The sequence below is a fragment of the Peromyscus maniculatus genome, chromosome 3 (genome assembly GCF_049852395.1).
Source record: "Peromyscus maniculatus bairdii isolate BWxNUB_F1_BW_parent chromosome 3, HU_Pman_BW_mat_3.1, whole genome shotgun sequence".
Lineage (NCBI taxonomy): Eukaryota > Metazoa > Chordata > Mammalia > Rodentia > Cricetidae > Peromyscus > Peromyscus maniculatus.
In genome coordinates, this window is record NC_134854.1 from 163,016,130 (window position 1) to 163,036,147 (window position 20,018).

The window sequence follows — 20,018 nt, forward strand, 5'->3', positions numbered from 1 at the left end:
ATCTAGAAGAGTAAAATGCCGTGAGATGTTGCCTTGGTTATCTTAATGCCAATGGTCATTTTAGTGCTGTGAGGACATCTGGAGCCTTATAGGAATTGGTACTGCCAATGCTTCTTCACTTTTAGCCCGATCTGTCTCTCTAGCCAGCTGGTCATCAACAGCAGAAGTGAAGACAACTCAGCCATGAGTCCTCTCAGATCCAGTAAGAAGGATCACTCTGCTTTGTCCTTCAACAACTTCATTTACTTGAAGAAGGAAAGTGGTTAAAGTCAACCTTTAGAAATGTTATTTTGAGAGAAAGAGTTGCAGGAAGTCAAAAGGGACGCTCTTTATTTGTAACACAGAAGATTTATGCAAATGAACTACTTGCTGAATTGTCACACAAAATACCCCAACAGATTTGTCCCTGAACATTTACATAGATTCATAATACACTAGGGTATAAAAATCAAAGAGTTTAGTTGAACTCAGCAAACCCACCTCCTGCTTTGAGCTCAGCATTAAGAGCTACACACAGCACAGTTTTGATTCCCCAGCAAGCCTTAGGTAGGAGTCTACAGCAGAAGTAAACTGAGAACACTGTTCAGTTCACGGAGAGTTCCTTACAGTGCCCTCTAGTGAAAGGCACGGGGTAGTGCACTTTACAGAGAGCTGTAGAGACTGAATTAGCGCTGGGCATGAGTCTGGAAGAGAGCTTGCATACTCAAAATACTATAGTCACAAGCATGGAAAATTTCAAAGGGAAGTTCAGTTTCAAAATTGGAAAATGAAAAGTTTATAATTTAATTGAGGTGATATTAAGAAAACACAGGCTTGCCTAGCCATGTTCGGCTGGAGGATTTTCTCTTCATTCTTCATGCTCACCAACATATGATAGGAACCTACCATTAGATGTTTCAAGTTTGACAGGATGGTCTCTGTTATTGTGATTTTAGAAAGTATTTCTCACAGACACTTGGAAATGTTGGAACAAAAACGTTGGGATACAGGCCATGCTCGTCTAAATAGGCAGAAAATGGAATTTTCCTGGTTATGTCTCTTAATCCTTTGCCTCTATTCCGCATCAGCACAGCTCATGGAGGATTTACAGTAATGTCCTCTCTCTGAACAGGAACTACCCCTGGCCTTGCTGAACATGCTGAAAGTGGATCCAGAGTTCAGCTATTGGAGAATTCTATGCCTCCTTTTATTAATATTTCTCGACTGTCACCAAATACAATGATAATAGTCTCTCACGAGGGCCACTTTGGACACTTTCTTGAAGTATGTGTTTCTCATGGGAAGAAGTCCCTGCTTTCCACATCCGTAAAGAATATTTACATGTTCTCTGGGCGCTGCACGGCAGAGGGTGGAGGTCCAGCTTTACTTCCCATCCGCATTCGCATACTCCTTCAGGCATCTGCCCACATCGCTGTGTCTCATCTTCTCTGTGAATACTTCATCAAAGACTCGCTTCTGCTTCGGAGTGAAGTAGTTGATCCAATCACCCACCACTCCTAGAAACACGGGAAATCTATCAGGCAGGAAGCAGCCTAAACCACAGCACTCGCAGGCAATCTATCAGCTGTGCGATCACGTGGAGCAGTGGCTCTCTCCGGCAAGAAGATGACGGGGACTGTTTTTCACTTGCTCATTTGGTGTTTCTAATTATTACTGTGGTAGCTGTCTGTTAATTTCTACAGTTCATAATTACTTATCTAAAGAACGATTTACAATATACAAACATATATTTCCTGGAATAGTCAAGAACATTCTAGTCCAACTGTGACAAAATCGTAAGTGAGGCAATGTGGGCACAGTGATATTCACCCCCTGGGTGCTTGTGCAGTGGAAGCTGAGTTGGGAATCACTATAGAGATGGAGAGCTCACCTTATTTTCAGAAACCTTGTCCTATAAAATTAACAATGGAGAACTGGGCACATAAACACCAGTTTTCCACACGAGACGTTTGGTGATAAGTATACACAGCCTGCTAGCATCTCTTAATTTGAAACATCCCATTTCTCAACCCCCCAAAACTGACTTTCTCACTCCATTCTGCTCCCCTCATCCTTGGGGGCTCAAGTTCCATCCCTGGGGTCTCCGTGTCTTAGGGCCAATGGCACATCATTACCTCTACCCTGTTTTCTGTGCTCTTTTGTTTCCAATTAGCTTGCAAACCCTTGCAAGCAGGGGACTATAATGTATTCTTTGTGTGTAACCAAGAGCTAGGCATCTTACATCATGTGTTAAGAAAACATATGGCTGGGTTGAATATTGGACAATGTCACCTACAGAAGAGAAATGAATTATATTCTAGGAATGGCTTCTTTCTCACATTTTGTATATTTTATTGAAAAACACTGATTTTTAAGCAGGGCCATGTTGTGTAGTTCTGGTTGGCTTGGAACACACATATTATGTGGATCAGACTGGACTTAAATCTGCCTACCTCTGCTTCTAGAGTGCTAGGATTAAAGATGTGAGCAATCATGCCCAGCCCATATGAAAATTAATATACTGAGATTATATTAAGAAAGACATCATGAATCTGAACTCAGAAAACTATGGCCTGTGGAATAAAACTTGCTCACCATTTGTGTTTTGGGTTTTGTTATTGTTGCTGCTGGTGTTTTAAAGATGTATTATTTTATGTGTATAAGTGTTGTACGTCAGTGGGTGTGTCCAGTAGGAGCTAGTCTTCTACGTTTACATCCAACACAAGGAAAACACACATGGTGGGACTCACATGCTGTTAGTTAGTTACAGGCAGTGGTGGCGGGGTTTCATCTGAGGATGGTTGCCAGGGTTGGGGGATGGAGGCTGTTAGCCACCACTGGAGTGTCTCACATGTTTATGGGGTGAGATTTGAGAACAGTGGTTGCTTTGTTAACAGGGCTCTCACGAGGTGAGGTAAGAAAACATCACTGTGAGGCCTGGAGCTCCCGCCTTTCTCACACTCACTCTCGCCTTTACACAACCTCTCACAGTCTTTCCCTTCTCTTTGCTCCTTGCTTATACACACCTCCTCTAAGCTCTGCGGCCCCTCTTGTCTCCTCTCCAGAACCCCCCCTGTCTTTTCCAGTCCTGCCTCTCTCAAACTACCACGGTGTCTTCCTCCTCTGCATTTTCACAGCTCATGCAGGGCGGCCTTTACCGCTCTTCTTTTTCTCTGTCAAGCCTTCCCATCTTCACCGCTGTGGGAACTGCTCAGAGCTCATGAGCAACTGACAGGTCCCCCTGTGTGGCCCCGGCTTCCTGCCTGATTCTGGCCCATGTCTTTCCTTGGCTCCCTTTGGGCTGCTTCATTGTCGTGGGTATTAAGGTCCCCTGAGAGCCATCTTCTGTCACTTGTGCCACAGCTCTTGGCTCTCTCCCGGATGACTCTGCCTCATCCCACAACCTGCCGATGGCTCCCCTGCTGACTTCTGGACTAACCCACACAAGCAGGACTTCTGTCACTGTCCCAGGGGTGACCCACATGTTCCTCACCTAAACAGCTTATCGGCATCTTGCTTAGCTCTTCTGCCTTACTTCCATGCTCTCCTAATCGTGGTTATACCTGCCTCTACCACTTTATAGCACACTGGCCTGCTTCTGTGGTTCCTTCTTCAACCAGAACAAAAGAGGTTGGGGAGAGGAAAGGAGAAGATAGGAGGGGGAAGAAAGGGGAGGGGAGGAGATGGGAGAAAGGGGAGGGGAGGGGAGGAGAGAGGAGAAGGAGGAAGGAAGGGAGAGGAGGAAAAGAGGACAGGGCTTCTCATGAAGTTTAAGCTCTGTGGCACCACTGTCTTCTCATCTCCCACAACCTGCTTCACACATATTCCATGCAGCACAGCAGCCCCCTTTTATCTTCTAGCACAGACCATGAGACTCAGCTGTGGTTCTGACCCCCTCTCTGCCATTGACTCTCCCCAGAAAACATTCCTCTCCTATCATTTTCATAACCATTTCTCAAACTTTCAGTCTCAGATCTACTGGGATCTCCACTCCTTTACAGGAGAAATATGATCCTTCCCCTACACCCTAGACCCACAGTTGTTGCGGAATATTCATTTACACTATGTGAAGATGTGTCATTGTGGTTGGTTTAATAAAGAGTTGAATGGCCAATAGCTAGGCAGGAAGAGGTTAGGTGGGACTTCTGGGAACAGAGAGGACTCAGAGAGAAAGAAAGGCAGAGTCACTAGCTAGACAAAGAGAAAGCAGGATGAGAAGTACAGAGTAAAAGTAATCGGGCCACGTAAAACTATATAGATTAACAGATATGGGTTAATTTATAAGAACTAGTTAGGAACAAGCCTAAGCTATAGGCCAAGACTTCATAATTAATAAGTCTTCATGTGGTTATTTGTGAGCTGGCTGGTGGGACAGAGAAAGACTTTCAACACAGTCCTAGTCACAGCTGCTCATGCTATTAGCATTGTGCATTTCTGTCTAGAATATGAATGTTTGGAGAACAAATGCTGTGTTTTACTCAATATTTGTGTATTAGTTCCAGAATTAATAGCTTATTAATATTTACTGAGTTGAATGCTTGGCTCCTTTCTAAGCCTTGGTTTTGTTACTTTGCATAAATAAGACTAAATTACAATAATAGAAAAGTTAAGATAATATCCATTTTACACATGAGTTGGCAAATATTTGCTGTGTGTGTATGTGTCGGGGGGGGGGGGGAGTTATATTCAGTTGGGCCAAAGAAGGGAAATAAATATTTGCTTTTTAGTAAGAATCATGCATGCATATATACATATAAGACATTTTTGCCTTTACAGGTCATAAAACATTTCTCCTATATCTGGATAAAAATTTACACACTTCAAAACAGTTCTAGAGGCTGCAGAGGTTGCTCAGAGGTTAACAACACCAGCTACTCTCACAGAGAACCTGAGTTCAGTTCCAGTACCCACAACCAACTGTTTAACTCCACTTTTAGGGGATCCAATGCCCCATCTGGCCTCCTTGGGCACTGAACCCACATAGTACAGATACACATTCAGACAGAACATTCTTACACATAAATCTTTTTTTTTTTAAGAGTCTACATTCAGAATTTCCCTACTTGCTTCTAATTCAAACCTGGAGAATTATTGGGGAAGGGGATTTAATTCCTTTTCTTATATTTCTGTGCACACAAGCAATGGGAGGTCCATTATGAAGAAATGAGGAATACAAAGCTCAGTGAGAGCTTTAATCACAATCACATCATCCTTCTGTACACAGAGGAAATTGGTTCCAGAATAATCCTTCTTTACACTGTGAAAATGTGTTACTCTCATGGTTAATAAAAAGCTGATTGGCCAATAGCTAGGCAGGATTTCAGGGCAGAGAGAATACTGGGAAGGAGAAAGATGGAGTCTAAGGGACTGCCAGTCAGACACAGAGGAAGCAGGAGATGAATATGCTGTACTGAGAAAAGGTACAGCCACATGGCAAAGGATAGATTAAAAAAATATATGGGTTAATTAAAAATGTAAGAGTTAGCTAGTAACAAGCCTGAGCTAGCAGCTGAGCATTTATAATTAGTAAATAGTCTCTGGGCAGTTATTTGGGAGCCAGCTACTGGGACACAAAGAAACTCTGCCTATACCAGAATTCTCTGTCACCAACATTCTGAGATGCACATTGCTTATATAAAGTGGCATCTAACCTCTGCTTATATAAAACCTGTAGATAACCTATGAAATCCTTCCATTGCCATGAATCATCTTTACATTACTAACTACAGTCTCAACACCACACACATAGTATCTACATGCTATTGTTTAGGAATCAATGAAAACAGAAGTCTGCACATAATCAGTATGGTGACAATTATTTTCTTTCAGGTATTTTTAATCTTCATGGCTGACTCCTAGATGAGGAAAGAAGCTGTAGAAAGAGAGAGCCAAATGCACTCTCCAGTGGGAGCCCAGATGCAGCCATTTCCTCCCCACTTACCTTTTCTGAACACCAGGTTCCTGTTGGATGTGAGGGCACAGATGGTGTGATTAGGATCACAGTTTTCTTTAACTGCATTGCTTTTCATTTCACTGAACGATGTGTTCCGAGCGATCTTACTCATTTCACTGTCATTCACACTGATGCCAAGGAAAGCAGTTATTTTCTTTAGGCTCTTAGCAAAATCCTGAACAATAAGAAAATTAAGGAAAGTAAGTATGCCTCTTATCTGAGTACTAAATTCATTCCTTCAAATTTGAAAGCAAAATTCATCCACTGTTTGGTCTGGCAGTATTTCACTATGTCATCCCAGTTGTCCTGGAACTCACTCTGTAGACCAGGCTGGCCTCGAACTCATAGAGATCCGCCTGCCTCTGCCTCCTGAGTGCTGGGATTAAAGGTGTGCACCACCCCTCTCAGTTTTCATCCCCCCGACTTTTAACTTAATTTGGTTTCAGCAAAGGCTGATGGAGAAGACTTACATTCTTCATTTCTTCATAGAATAGGAAGAGGATGTTTTTATCATTTTTGTGTTTTTCCCAGCTCAAAACATGATCAAACCAGGAACCATATACAACTGGAAGAGAAGTACATTATGATGTTACTATTTACAAGGGTGGCTTCACCCCACATCTGGCTTCTTCCAGCTTCAGCAAAGTGGCCGGCCAGAGCACTTGTTCATTAGTCTGGAGTGAGACGGTCCAGAAGACATCATTTTACTGTTATTTCACCCAGGTATATGAGGTGCTGGTGGCCACATCTTCTCACAATACTCTGAGTATTTTGTTTTCTTATTTCTAGTAAATATTTTTATCACCATGAAAAGTAGCAGTGAAATAAAAACATATGTTTTTCTCAAAATTTATATTCTGAATTTTTATAATGCTTCTCTAAGGAAACATTAAATATCAGTCATTTTGTTTCTTTAAGTGACATTCAGAATTCCAGGTTTTCATCACAAACATTTTTAAACTTTTCTCTTGAGCTATCTTCTCACTGTGTAGCCAGGGGTAGTTCTGAGGCTCATGGTTATCATCCTGCCTCAGTCTCTTAAGTGCTGAGATTATAACCATGAGCTATCACACCCAGTTTTAAAACTCCTTTTTTTTAAAAAAGATTGTTACAATGGTTATATATTTATTGTCCAAAAATTTAAACTAAATAAAAAAACATAATAAATTTAAAAAATACTCTATTTAATGTATCTTAGTTTAAGACCGAGCAATTCAGCCTTAGCGATTTATCTGTGATTGCTATTATTATTATCTCTTTATTTTGTTGTCAAAATTCTTCCTGCTCAAATGTACAGTATCCTTCAGTATAACCTTTTTAGCAGTGATGATGAGAAAGGAAAGCTTGCTCTTGTCTCGGGACAGCCGCTCACTGGAACCTCGACACACAAAGCAGAGTAAGGTTAAATGACCCTTCCAGATGTCATTGTCCCCCAAACGCCAGCTCTGGCTTGTGTCTCAGTGCCAAAGGTGCTGGGTGGAAAACTCCTGCCTCTGCTCCCTCTTCACTCAGCAAACCAGAGTGAAGGCAGCCCCGAGTGCCTGCTAGTCACTGCATGGGATGGTTTGAACATCAAAGTTTGGAATAAATTATATATAATATAATTACAATATATTTAACTCCTAACTGCAATTTTTGGTGATTTTAGATTTTGAGGAAACAAAATGCAAATAAATAATCCTGCACATACATATTTCTCTTTGTTAATTCATTCATTCTCACAATAATGAGTCTCATTGTGACATTTTCATACATGTACAGTATTATGTGCTATTTCTCTCTCTCTCTCTCTCACACACACATACACACATAAACACATAAACACACACACACACACACACACACACACACACACACACACTGAAATCTAGATTCCATTTGTGAGAGAAAACACATGATGTTTGTCTTTCTGAGTCTGACTTATTTTGTCGTGTATTTTTAAACCAGGAAATTCTGGGCCTGCTATGATGACATTACAGAGTTGGCCTTCCACCCCAGGCTCCCCCAGGTAGATAGAAAACTCCTCAAAGAGTTGCTTTGCCTTTCCTTATCACTGCTTCAGCCTGTTTCGGAGTCTTATCCAATATCTTATCTCAGAATTGCCCAAATAACCACCCTGGCAGTAGAGGATTGCTTTTCTAAAAATGGCCACCTTTTTCCCAGACTCAAATACCTTTAGAAGGAAAACTGATTTTTCTCTCATACAGCCTTAAGGAAGGAAGGATAATGTCACACCAGAAGGGTCTCAGTCTAAGGTCAATCTGCGTCCTCTACCTCCTACCAGTACCCACAGCCTAGGCCCCCGAGTGATGATGCCCCATCCACAGCTGTGGATGCCGCAAGAGGCCTTGGGACTTCCAGAGAAGCCTGTGTCCTGCAGCCAGGGTTCAAACAGCCCCAGAGTCATGGCCACTGGTTAGACGTAATCAACCTCACCCATTAAGGCTCTTTCAGGAAGAAACGAACTGCCAATGTGCGACAAAGCGAGTTTAAGAATGAATTTCAGGGCTGTACCGACTGTAATTTGAAAGGCAGCTGTTCTATTCATCAGAGATGAATTTATATTCCATCTTTTTCCAAATGGTCAGAGGCCAGCAGAAAGAATGGGGATGCTGCCCATGCCGTCCTGACTACCACATGAAAGTATATTACTACTGAATGCAGAGGAATCCTTAAACTGCTTGGACTTCTCAAGTGACAAACTGAGTTAATTTTTAAATCACAAGCCTCATTTTCCAAGTTGTTAATAGAGCTTTACTGTAAAGAAAATTTAGCTTCTAAAGTAAAGACAAATCCACCTCTGAGCGAAACTGCTCTTCTGCGCATGCTTCATTTTTAGTCACCAGATCGTTTCTCCCCGCTCTCGGCTTCGGTTTATGTCTGAATTACCCTCTTCCCCAGAATGCCCGTGGGCAGAGCAGGCTCATGCTCGCCCAATCCATATGCCTGAGAAGCAAGTCAGAAACTTCCCTTGCTAAAAACTTCCAGGACTCCCCCCGTTCCTATAAAATGCAGGTTTCTTTGAGATGTTATGTCCTTTGAGTATTCCACATTTCTCTCCTGATCTCAGTGCTCAATCAACCTGGTCTCTCCGCCGATGTCACTAAGGACACTATCAGTCATCTGTGTCACCCCTGTCTTGCCGCAGCTATAATGGCTTTGACAGACAGCTCCGACAGTTCTATACCGGCCTTCTGTCTTTGATTTCTTCTCTTCATTGGCTCACTCAGCCGTCTCCTTGGCAATGTTCCTCTGCTAACTCAATGCTTATTTTGATAAACTAAAGAAAAAGAAAAAACACTCAGCAAAACACTTCAAACTCTTCCCTCTCTCTAGTTGCTGCTAGAGGACTTTGCACAACTCTGTATTTGGACTCTGGATATGTGCTTCCAACCTGTGACTCCAAGGCTCCCTACCCACCTGCATGCATTACCTTAACACTCTACTCTCTGCACCAGCTGTTTCTGTCTTCACCTGACACCAATCATAATGCATGTCTTAGGATCTAGTTTCTAGACATCACCCTTAAAATATAGCCACTGTATTATATAAAGCAATACCTTCTGCAATGGAGGACTTACGAGATACACAACCCTAAGACAAGGCTTGAGAGGGAACTAGAGGTATAAAAATATGTTCAATGTTAAGGTATTAGTTTCATTGAGCTATTAATGTGGCCTGATATCACCAGAGCATAATTTATAGTTATTGTTTAACTTGACAAGCTACTACCTGGAAGGTAAGTTAGATGATTACCTAACCGTTTATCTACATCACTCTACTCTATTATCTTTTTATGTAAGTAGGAGCTGAGTGTACACATGAAGACCAGCCCAGTGGATATGCAAAGCATCCTGTGAACAGCATCAACAGGTCTGTCAGATCCAGAACAAGGTTTTAGAAATCATGACCCAAGAAGTGAAGACAAGTAAATTTAAGGAAGTGGGAAGGACATAGAAAAGGCTTCCCAGCCCAGATAGCACCTTCCTTATGAAGTAAGCTCTTTGAATACACACCTGTCTCCTGTGAAACTACTCGAAAGTCTCCCATGTCTAGCAGAACAGCTGAGTGGACTTCTGCGATGGACTGTAGCCATTACTTAAGTTGAACCTCTGAACAGTCCTGTAAGGTGTGCCTTTGTGTTAGTCTTGTTTTTATGTGAAGGACAGATCTCAAAGTAGTCTGGGGATGTGTCCAAAGCCACACAGAATGAAGTCAGACAAGATCTGGTGCCATGTCTTCCACCCCAGTCATCTATTCTTTCTACTATGTATCATGTATAGCAAAGCAAAGAACACTCTTCAGTGTCCTTCAAACACCCCTTACAGGTCACAGGTGTAGCACACCCATGCACACATGCATCTGCATTGCAGCACAAGCAAACCTTTGCTCTCCCTGCTGTTGTTTGGTGATGTTGATTTTTTTTTTCTGAGATGGTGCCAGGTAGCCTCTGCTATCCTTGAACTTGCTATGTAGCCTGGGATCATTAAACCCCTAATCCCCCTGCATCAGCCTCTCAAATGGGATTGCATGCCTGTCCTCTAGCTTACAAATAACAATAAAATCATTGCTCACATCCAAATAAATTTTTTTAAAGCTTTGGTGACAGGGTTTGTGCAGGATGGAGTACCCAGATGTAGGATGTTTATAGATAAGATCCCATTACAACTAAAGATCTATTCATTCACCCAAGGAAATGTAAGAGAAATGCCTGGAACGTTTTTCCAACCATATTCTATCCTCCTCCAAGATAATCTGCTATGATGGCCCATCCTCTGCCCTCCTCCAGATAATCTGCTGTGATGGTATGACGTTCACTGGGTGCAGATTTCCTCAGCACCAATGGGGATCATTAAACTCCTAATCCCCCTGCATCAGCCTCTCAAATGGGATTGCATGCCTGTCCTCTAGCTTACAAATAACAGTAAAATCATTATGGCCTGGCCTGGAACTTTTTAATGAGTTTGCCCAAAGAAAACTAATACGTAGAAGGTACTGCCCTGCCTTCCCCATACCTCACCTGGGTGTGTTCCCCTGCTGGGTGCAGTCACAATAGGGACAAGACCAGGTTGGAACACAGGAAGCAGAGAGGAGGGGAAGCTATGTTGGGTAAAATGGGAACAACAACAAAAAATAGCATTTCCCATCTTGAGAAAAAGCAGACTTGGGGTCTGTCCTGAAAATGAAATTGTGTGTTTAGACTCTGCTTATTCCAAAGATGGACTCAAGGCAGAGAGAGGCATGCTAACCATCTTTAAATATTTAGAGGACGATCATGTGGAAGAAGAATTCATGAGCAGGTGACTTTTAGACCATATACATTGTGGCACCATAGTAAGGAGAAAGATTTGGGAATAAAAATTAAATCTCAGCTCTTCTTCGTCATGTATCTGTGTGTGAGTTATTTGGCCTCCCAAGTTTGCCATTCCTTGGAGTTGTAAATGAGGATCATAGCACCTACCACATGAGGTTCTCATGAGGGTGAAATAAGATAGAATTTACCTAGCACTGGGCCAAGCACTGAGCTAAGCATCTCTGTCATGTGGAATGCACACAGTAGAAGGTAAGGATGAAGCTGTGTGTGGCTGTGTGGGGTTTATAAGCCTGGGGCCAGGGTTAGGATGTCCAAGCTGCCACTGGTCTCGGGAGGTTGTGGGAGCGATACAAGACCTGTCAGTCTTGAGGCATCAGGCTTCTGCTAGAGGTGCAACATTTCTCAGGGAGGAAACTGTATCTGAAAGATGAGTTGAGATGGTAGAGTATAGCATAGTTCTCTGTGGCTACTGCAGGAGTCATGGCAGACCCCAGGGTAAGGTTACAGATGCTGTGGCCTCACCGAAACTCACCAGCCAAAGTTGAACAATCTGCCAGCAAAGCTGTGAAATTAAAGACCTTCTGGGTCCACTTAGTGCTGGCAGTATTGCACAGAGTAGGGTTCAGTGGGTTAAACCAAGAGTACATGGAATTGGGAGGGTAAGTGGGTGGGGGAGATAATGGGAAGAGATGGGGGAGAAGGAGCGGGCTGGATTTGACCTAACCACATTATTTCCAGGTATGAAAGTCTTATACACTAATTTTTTTTAAACTCAAAAAAGTGATATGTATTAAATTCCTTAACCTAGGTTAAGTAACCCAGGACAAGGTGGGGATGGGAATTAACAGAAAGTCAGATATTCCAGATTCAGCTTGAGAGTTTTCTCTCCGGGTCCCGTCGAGCCCCGGTAGTCCCTTAGCCCACTTATAAAATAAACATACAGACGCTTATATTATTTAAACTGCTTGGCCATTAGCTCAGGCCTATCATTGTCTAGCTCTTACTCTTATATTCAGCCCACTACTATTAATCTATACTCTGCCACATGGCTCGTGGCTTACTGGTACCTTACATCTTCCTTGTCCTGGAGGCGGCTGTCTATCTCCCTGCCTTTCTCTTCCCTCAATTCTCCTCTCTGTTAGTCCCGCCTATACTGTCTGTCTGACTACTGGCCAATCAGTGTTTTATTTATTAACTAATCAGAGCAACACATTTGCCATACAGAACATCCCACAGCATTTAAGCCACAAGCCATGTGGCAACTTATAGATTAATAGAAATGGGTTAATTTAAGATAAAAAGGTAGATGACAAGAAGCCTGCCATGGCCATACAGTTTATAAGTAATATAAGCATCTGAGTGATTATTTTATATGTGGGTTGTGGGACTGCGGGGGCTTGGTGGGACCTGGAGAGAAGCTCTCCAGCTACATCCAGATTTTTAGACTGTTAATTCTTTGCAACTTATTCTTTAAGTAAAAGTTATTAAATGTGTAACTATAGAAAGCTTGCAGAAACCCAACCACCCCCCACCTTGCAAAAAGATTGAGTCCTCCAAGGCTTTATCATTTTAAACTCCTGTCTCCTAATTTCTTCACTATCTTGGCATACTATCTTTATTTAATATTTGTTAAGAATTAAGATTTTTTAAGGTGCCCAACACCACTGAGTCAGGGGAAAGGAGCGAACGAGATGGTGGTGAAGGTGACAGAGCCAACATGCCCTGAGTGGGTTTGTCAAGGGTTTCACGGTCAATTGTTTTCTGCTCCCTTTCATGAAATCAATTTGTTCACAAGTTGTTCATTGGTTTCTTTGGAGAATTTGTGTGTGCATATGTATTTCCTTTGTTTCTGGTATTTCTTTGTTCCTGTTCCAGGCTACCTACTGTCCTCCAATCAGTGGACAATTACTTCACAGAAAAAAACTAGTGGTACATGAAAAAAAATTAAGTTCTTATAAAGAATTAATCTCTATTTTGAAGATATTATAACTCACACACAAATATGTTCCTCCCCAGAGGCCGTAAAAATGACTGTGAAGTAATTAAGAATTTGTTTAGAAGAAACAAGGATCCTCCCTTCAGTGAAAATGCAGAAGCAGACAGTCACAAGCCATCAAAGGTTTGGAACATGTTTTCAATTTGAGTGAGAAAGATCAATGTATATTATTATTTTTAAAAGATAGTTGCCAGGGTTGGAAAATGGTTCAGTAGATATAAACACTTGCAGCACAAATAACAGGATCTGAGTTCAAATCCCAGTATCCAGGTTACAGGACAGCTGAGTGTATCCAAGTGCAAGTTTGTAACCTCAGCACAGCTGAGGTGGAGAGCAAAGACCTCTATGGTTCCCTATCTGCCAGCCCAGCTCCAAGTTCAATGAGAGACCCTGCCTCAAGAAGACAAGGTGGGGATTGAGAGATCAGGAAACATAATATTCTCCTCAACTCTGCACACCAATGTGCATGCACACACTCACACATACTCTCAAACTCTCATAGGCACATGCACACACACACATGCACACTCACATACACACATGCACATGCATGAACACACACAAGTAAATAAACACAATTTAAAAATAAAAAGATAATGACTGTTATGTTTACCATCTCCTTTGAGGAACAGCTCTAAAAACGCAGCCCACGTTTCAGTGGACGGGAGGTTGGGGTTGTCTTTGTAGTAGTGGAACAGGGACACAGCTGTATCCTTCGGATTTCTGACAACGTAGACAATCTGTTGAAACATGCGAACAATTTATTCTAGGATGAAAATAACCACAACCCAAAGTATTTCCCAAAAGAAAATTGTAGCTAAAACTTACCTATGCAAATTCTACCTTTTTATTTTTTTAATAGCTGTAGTTGATGAGTAAACAGTCTTAAGTTTCTGTCTCTGGAAATCCAGTGTGCACAAGAAGATCAGCCATGATGAATGTGAATATTTCAGAGGTCCTAGAGTTGGCCTGGCTTTCTGTGTTTTTGTCCATCCTCCAGAAAACATGGTACTCACAGCCCAGTGGACAGCTTTCTAGGTCAACTTGCTAAGTGTGGTCCTGTCTTTTAAGGCCAGGCATGGGAAAACCCCTATTTATTGTCAGGCAAAATTACTTTTTGCTTATCTATTTGTTAGAAAACACTTGCATGCCGCAAGATTTTTCACAAACTCTTTATTATTTTTATAGGAAAAAACTATAGTCTAGACCTTCCCTTTTTGACACTTTAAATCCTTGCACAATAGAACATTTAAGATTCCCTTCCAGTATCTAGGAACACTGCAGCTGTAGTTCAGACCACAAACATGTACTCAGTGTGTGCTGAAAATCAGGCAATGCTCAATGATCGCAGTGATCTAGTTCCAAGGAACACAGCGATGAGCAAGATGGAAAGGGTTGGAGCCCTCTCTCGGTGTAGGCTGAGGGAACAGACAATTAAATGTGCTCTTGACAATGAAGTGTGGTAGGAGTTCTGAGACAGGATCACAAAAGGAACAGGTGAGAAGCCCCCAGAAAGCAATAGAAGCATTTCTGATCATAGTCAACATCGCACAAGTTAAGAACGAGATGTTCTTGTGTTTCTAATTGACAACTGGGACAGACACCATTTACCTAGATAAGACAGAATTGGCTGAGTCACTTTTAATACATTGCTATCTTTCAGCAGCGTGTTCATAGTCCAGACGTGTGGTCCACATATATAGTGCCTGTTTCCTTATTAATTGAGAGATATGTAAAGGTCAATGAATTCAGGAATGAAGAACCACCTTTACCCAGCCCCACCCATGATCCCCTCTAACTTACATAACACCAAGCAACCTCACAGGCCTTGGGCCTTCTCTTACAGTGCCAGCTTCCAGAGCAGAACCACAGAAACCGAAGGCTTAGCAAACTCACTTCTAAAACTCCATTGCATGGACAAAATGGGATAAAGTGGCAAAGGTTTAAGCTTGCACTGATCAGTTGAAAATAGTTGTCCAGCCAGAGAAGTGAGTCTCTGGAGAAGCCTTAATGTTATATGTCTGTGTTGTCTACTCAGGAACATAAGGAAACCCATTTGTCGCAGATGTTAGAGTCAACTGAGAAACCTGAAGAATTACTGAAGAAAGTTAGAAGCTATAAAGGAAAGACTGAGGTACTCTGGGAGAGGAATGTTAACTAAAGCATCATGAGGGGCTAGAGAGATGGCTTAGTGGTTAAGAGCTCTTACTATTCTTCAAGATGTCCTGAGTTCAGTTCCCAGCACCCTCATTGGGCAGCTCACAACCACTTGTCATTCCAGATCTAGAGGACACCTGCGAGCGTGCGCGCACGTACACACACACACACACACACACACACACACACACACACACACACAAATAATAAAATAAAATCATTATTAAGCACCATAAAATGAGTTACAAAGTATAAATTCCATGCCAGAAATTTTCCTGGCAAAAGGGGAAGGAGAAAAACCAGATGAAGAAGGAGATCACACAACTGTCTTCTGCGCTCCCACCACACGCCAGCTGCACATGTGGTGCACAGACACACACAAGCAAAATCCTATACACATAAAATAAAATATTTTTTTAAAAGAAGAAACAACAGAAACTAAATGAAAGCAAAGGGTTTTGGGGAACACTTAGAGGCGAGAGCCAGCCCTGCGTGGCCAGGGGAAGCGTGACAGGCACAGCCTTCAGGACTGACCTACAAGCCCATCCACGGAGGGTCGATAGCCAACTATATGCAGCACTACATCATGAGCTGATAGGAACAAGATGTTCAGCTTGTGTTTCAATGGACAGCCGGGGACATGCAGCTGACTTAGATAAGAGAGTATTTGCTGAGTCACGTAATACTATTCTATCTTCTAGAGATGAGAAGGGAGGGCAGAGACTTGGTTCCCATTAGGGTCATTCAGGAAGGGTTATGCCTTAAGGCTGAACTGTCAATGTGCAGGTTAAGAAGCACCTGTCCCAGCTTCAGGTTCTTTGCTTTTAAGTGGCCTGTGACCCCATGTGTCATGTGTGGGGGACAAACACTAAACCTCCTGGCTAGTGGTGACTGGAGTAAGTTCTCCCTCTCACTACCTCTCTTCTTCTCCCTTCTCCCTCTCCTTCCCGCCCCCTACACACACACACACACACACACACACACACACACACACACACGTATGTATGTATGTATGTATGTATGTATGCATCAGGGTATGTGCGTGTGTATCTCCCCCTCCCTCCCCTCATCCTCTCCTTCCTCTGTCTTCAATGTCGCTTCCATGTCTCCTCCCTTCCTCCCTTCCTCTCTGGGTTTTGATTTAATCCAGGCATGAAAGACGAGAGGCCTGCCTTTCTCTGTCTGCCTGCCTCCCCTCTGTCTGCCTCAGAAACAGCCTGTTAGAAAGGAAAATGGTTCCTTGCATTTTGAAAGTGTAACTGAGTTAAGCTTCCCCTGTCTGACAGACGCTGCCCCTGACTGATGGTTTACTTTTGTTTATGGAGGACTGGGAGCCTTCAGAGCTGTGGTTACAAAGTGACAGTCGAAGGGGAATCTTCTCTGCGCCGTCATGTGGGACAGGCCCCTGGTTTTTGTTTGTGTGGTTAGAAAATGGCTGGCATGGTTGGAAGAAGCTTCATTTCTGCCAACTCCATATGTGTCTTGTCTCCGATTTCCAAACATTATTATTCTTCTGCTTTATTTCGGATCACAATGTTCCTTATGCACACACTTGTAAAAAATACACTGAATGCTAATGCCACACACTAGAAATTCCCTTCACTTGTTTGGCTATGTGAGTCTAGTGGGTCCCCGTCCCCCCCCCCCCCCCCCGTGTAGATATGTTTTAACCAAACTGAGAATATTCGTTATAATTGGCTTTTAAAAATAATAACCTACGAGTTAATAATAATGGCTTGAGGAAACTGTCCTTTAGCATTTCTTGTTATTATAACTTTTCCTAGAAAAATAATTAAATATAAATGGCACTTGCTTTGCTGCCATCAAGCTCCATGAGAGGGCAAGAAACTACAAACCCCAGGCCTGGAGAGACGGCTCAGTGGTTAGAGCTCTGGCTGCTCTTGAAGAGGACCTAGGTTCAGTTCCCAGCACTCACATGGTGGCTCACAACTCTCTGTAACTCCAGTTCCAGGAGATATGATGCCTTCTTTGGGACTCCAAAGCCACTGCATGCACATGGTGTGCACACACACCTAAAGGCACTCACACAAACACACAAAATTAAAAGAAAAATGAGTCTTTGAAGGGGAGGGAGAATTCATCATTCCCAAGGCTGCATGTCGAGAACAAGACTTACCTTACATTGCTTCTGTTTAACGGTAACAGGAATCATTTCATAGCTTAGATGCGTTGGGATAACTCTTCTCTTAGGGACCATTTTTAGCTCTTTGAATTTAGAAACATCTCCCCACTCAATAGGAGATGTGAGAGTGATTCCAGCATTGGGAATGTTTTCAATGACTTCTGCCACCCAGTGAGTTCCTTCACACAAACAGAAGATGAAATGCAGCTTTAATTAAATGTTGCAGCTGAGGGAATGGATGTAGGACATGAGCACATGATGAAAGTGAAGCAAGCATGACTGTAATCAGCAGCCATGACTGTGACACCCCTGGAACCCGATGAAATGCTAACTTGTTTTGAGTTGAATCCTGTTACAAGAGTGAAAAGGTTTACATGGGGTGCTTGCTGATTCTCTGTCTTAAAATAATTTGTTATTACTCATTTCTAGACCTTTCAAATCACCAACTCACACACATGTTCTCTAATGTGATTCCCATAATCCCATGAGCCATTTCTTTTTATAGGTAATCTTCTTCCTTCCCAACACCCACTCACACAGTGAGTATCCATTTTCTGTCTCCCCATGGTACCCAGCCCCTTCCTTTGTTAGAATACACACTGGAATACAGTTACCATGATGTCTGTGCATTTTTACCTCCCCATTTACCCCTTGAAGATAGACACAGATCTCCCTGTGAACATAGAATAGTTTTATGCAAACCAAGTCTTTGAATCACAAATGTTTGTTACACTCAGAGAGCTAAAAGGCTATCCTGGGATCTGGATAGAACACATGAACTCTGTTTTAGTCTTTTTGAGGGGATGGTGATGATAGTGAAGGTGTTGTTTTAAAACTGTATTTGTTATTACTGTATTTGTACATGATGCTGGGGAGTGAATGTCACAGAATGCACATGAAGGCCAGAGGACAACTTCGTAGAGTTGGTTCTATCTAAGACCTTTATCTGTGTTGCCTGGATCAAATTCAGATTGTCAGGTTTGCACACCAAGGGTTTTACCCATGAACCAACCTTGTTGGCCAAGTGTTTTTGTGTTTGTTTATGATTCAGGGGGTTGAACTCTTGGTGCTTCATTCATGCTACACAAATGCTCTTGCACAGGACTTCCCACACCTACTTCATTCATGCTACACAAATGCTCTTGCACAGGATTTCTCACATCCACATGCCCAGCCAAGAATACAACTCTACACTTTGGTGAGGCAAATAATGGCTATGTTTCAATTTTGCAGTAGAGAAACGAAAGCTTGCAGGAGGAAGTGGGGGCATTTTGCTAATATGAAGACTACATCCCTAAGGAGATTAAATCTGGCTAGTGCTAGTGTCCATTACTTCATTGTGATTTCAGTGAAGGGCAGTAGGCACAACTTTACAGCTGAGAAAATATTCAGAATCTAAATAGTGCTCTGATTTGCTTTACAGGTTTTATGCTGTGTACTTTAGAAAGCTTTTTTTGTTTTGTTTTTTAGATTTATTTTATGAGTGTGAGTGTTTTACCTGCAGGTATTTATGTGAATCTTGTGAGTTCCTGGTGTCTGCAGAGGTCAGAAGGGGGCATCAGAATCCCCAGAACTGGAGTTAAGAGCTGTGTGTGTGTGTGTGTGTGTGTGTGTGTGTGTGTGTGTGTGTTTTCAAAAAAAACCCTCTGACTCATGTGCACTTTGTCACTTCCCACAGTGAGGACCTCCTGCTCTAATTGATGACTACAGTACACAACCAACTCAAAGGCAGCTCGGCTACCAGCTATTGAACTGGTTACCGGGTAGCTACCATCTCCATGTGACCACTATTCTGGAAATAGTAGCAGGCAACTGGACATTACATAACAAAGCAAAATTAGCATAGAACCAATTTCAATGGTGGAGAGACTGGCATTCCTTATAGTAGCTAATGCACATACATGTGTATAGTAGCCAGTATGTATACAACTATGTAGGAATCAATTCTGAAGGAAAACTTTTTAGCAAGAAAAGTATGGTTCTTCTTAGAGCAGATGAAGAGTTCTAAAGCATTAAACATGAACTGAACAAAGGCTGTTTAGTCGTCACAATGACTGGTGCAAGTCACAATGGGAATTTGTATAAGCTATTTTTCTTATTACATATGGTATAGCAACACTTATGTATCTTCATAAATTGAACAAAAAGGAAAGCTTTACAGAACTTTAATTAGTTCACCTGAATCATTTAAAGGAACAAAATTTAAATCCTTAAAGATCATATCCCCTCCCCTTTGAAATAAAATTTCTGATAAAGGTATTATGGAAATGATTGTCCTGTTTGTTATTGTTACCTTTCTGCATCTTACAGTGCACTTTAGAAGAAACTCACCAGATTTGGGGTAGGAAACCAGAAATATGTCATCTTCTCTTGCATCAAAAGAATCCAAGGAATCAAGGAGTTCTTCTGAAGACATGGCAGAGAAGAGGATGCCCTTGTACTTGTGAAGGAGGCTTGGCTGACTCTGGGATGACAT

General features: G+C 42.2%; 1 protein-coding gene across 1 annotated transcript; it reads right to left on the reverse strand.

The window, feature by feature from the left end:
- Positions 1-762: 762 nt before the first annotated feature.
- Positions 763-20,018, reverse strand: LOC102915093 (sulfotransferase 6B1-like). The gene is made up of 6 exons (XM_006990050.3): positions 19,874-20,018; positions 17,537-17,721; positions 13,856-13,982; positions 6,403-6,497; positions 5,921-6,107; positions 763-1,496 (listed from the first exon to the last, which is right to left on the reverse strand). The coding sequence occupies exons 1-6, from the start codon at positions 20,016-20,018 to the stop codon at positions 1,363-1,365; spliced, it is 873 nt and encodes a 290-aa protein (XP_006990112.1). The 3' UTR covers positions 763-1,362.